The 1128-nt window shown below is 31.4% G+C and overlaps 1 protein-coding gene across 1 annotated transcript; it reads left to right on the plus strand.

Annotated features, from left to right (window-relative positions):
- Positions 1-588: 588 nt before the first annotated feature.
- On the plus strand, positions 589-790 carry Tsp_13392 (neurobeachin protein; the record flags this gene model as incomplete). The annotated part of the gene is given in 2 exon segments (XM_003367392.1): positions 589-608; positions 626-790. Coding segments are annotated over 2 exon segments (185 nt in total), but the record flags the coding sequence as incomplete, so codon positions are not given.
- Between the last annotated feature and the right edge of the window lie 338 nt (positions 791-1128).

Below are 1128 nucleotides of genomic sequence, written 5' to 3' on the forward strand. Positions count from 1 at the left end.
CAAGTTTATATAATTGAACTCCATCGAATGAAATTATAAGAAACGGTATCACATTTAGAATACAATTTACATTGTTATAATCTCCTTTTTTTTCTGTTAACTATATTACATTTATAAACTTTTCAAGTATTTTTCAATAGCGTATGGTTTTCTATTTTTGAGAACTTTTTTTTTCAAGAGTTCATCAGCTATTCAGCTGGAATAAAAAATAATAAATTTCAACTATAAGAACTGATCAGAAATTTATTCCTTTTATTCGTATAAGAAGTTCTTATTCACTTCACTTGCATCCATATGATTCGATTATTTTTTGATACGGAGCAATTTTAGCCTTTGCCTTCTCCTTTGCTTCACGCTTCAATTTCTGCAATAAAAGTTATACATATATATATATATATATATGTGCATGCTTGCGTAAAATACTTTTAAAGCTTACTGATTCCAATTTTTTCCGTTTTACAAACACTTGACCTTTTGCTTTACGCTTGTCTTCTAACAATTTTATGACAGATTGATACTTCCATCCAACCTCATGCGACAGCCGATTTAAATCACAATACTAAATAAATCTCAAATTTACATTAATAGGAAAGTTGGAAAATACCAAAGTAGATAAACTGTACAGCTCGGCGAGGTTTCAAGCATAAAACACGCATTGCAGTTGGAACCACTCTCCTTTTCACATGCTGATAAGTCGGTGGCACACCTTCATAAGTTCGAAGCTTTCCCAAGGCTTGTTTACCACGGTACAACTTATGAGGAAGCATTCCTGAGAACAATTCATATCTAACGTATATTTCAAAAAAAAAAACTAATATATTTCTAAATGTACCTCGAACAGTACGCCATAATATTTTACTCGGTGCCCTAAAGTGAAACGGGCCTCGTGCTGGATTGATGTTACATCTCTTACGTAAAAAACTCAAATATTTCACTACAAACTAAACAATAAACAACAACACTTTCAAATACAATTAGTTTTACATTTATTGCGATAAAAGCTTCCGGAGATGTTGATACCTTCACATCTAACTACCACAATTTTCTGGCCTAAAAGCAACAATAATAATAAAGGACATAAATAATGAAATTGCACATAATCATGCAACGAAGCATTAAAATACCACT

This window comes from Trichinella spiralis (assembly GCF_000181795.1).
Source record: "Trichinella spiralis strain ISS 195 chromosome Unknown Scfld4353, whole genome shotgun sequence".
NCBI lineage: Eukaryota > Metazoa > Nematoda > Enoplea > Trichinellida > Trichinellidae > Trichinella > Trichinella spiralis.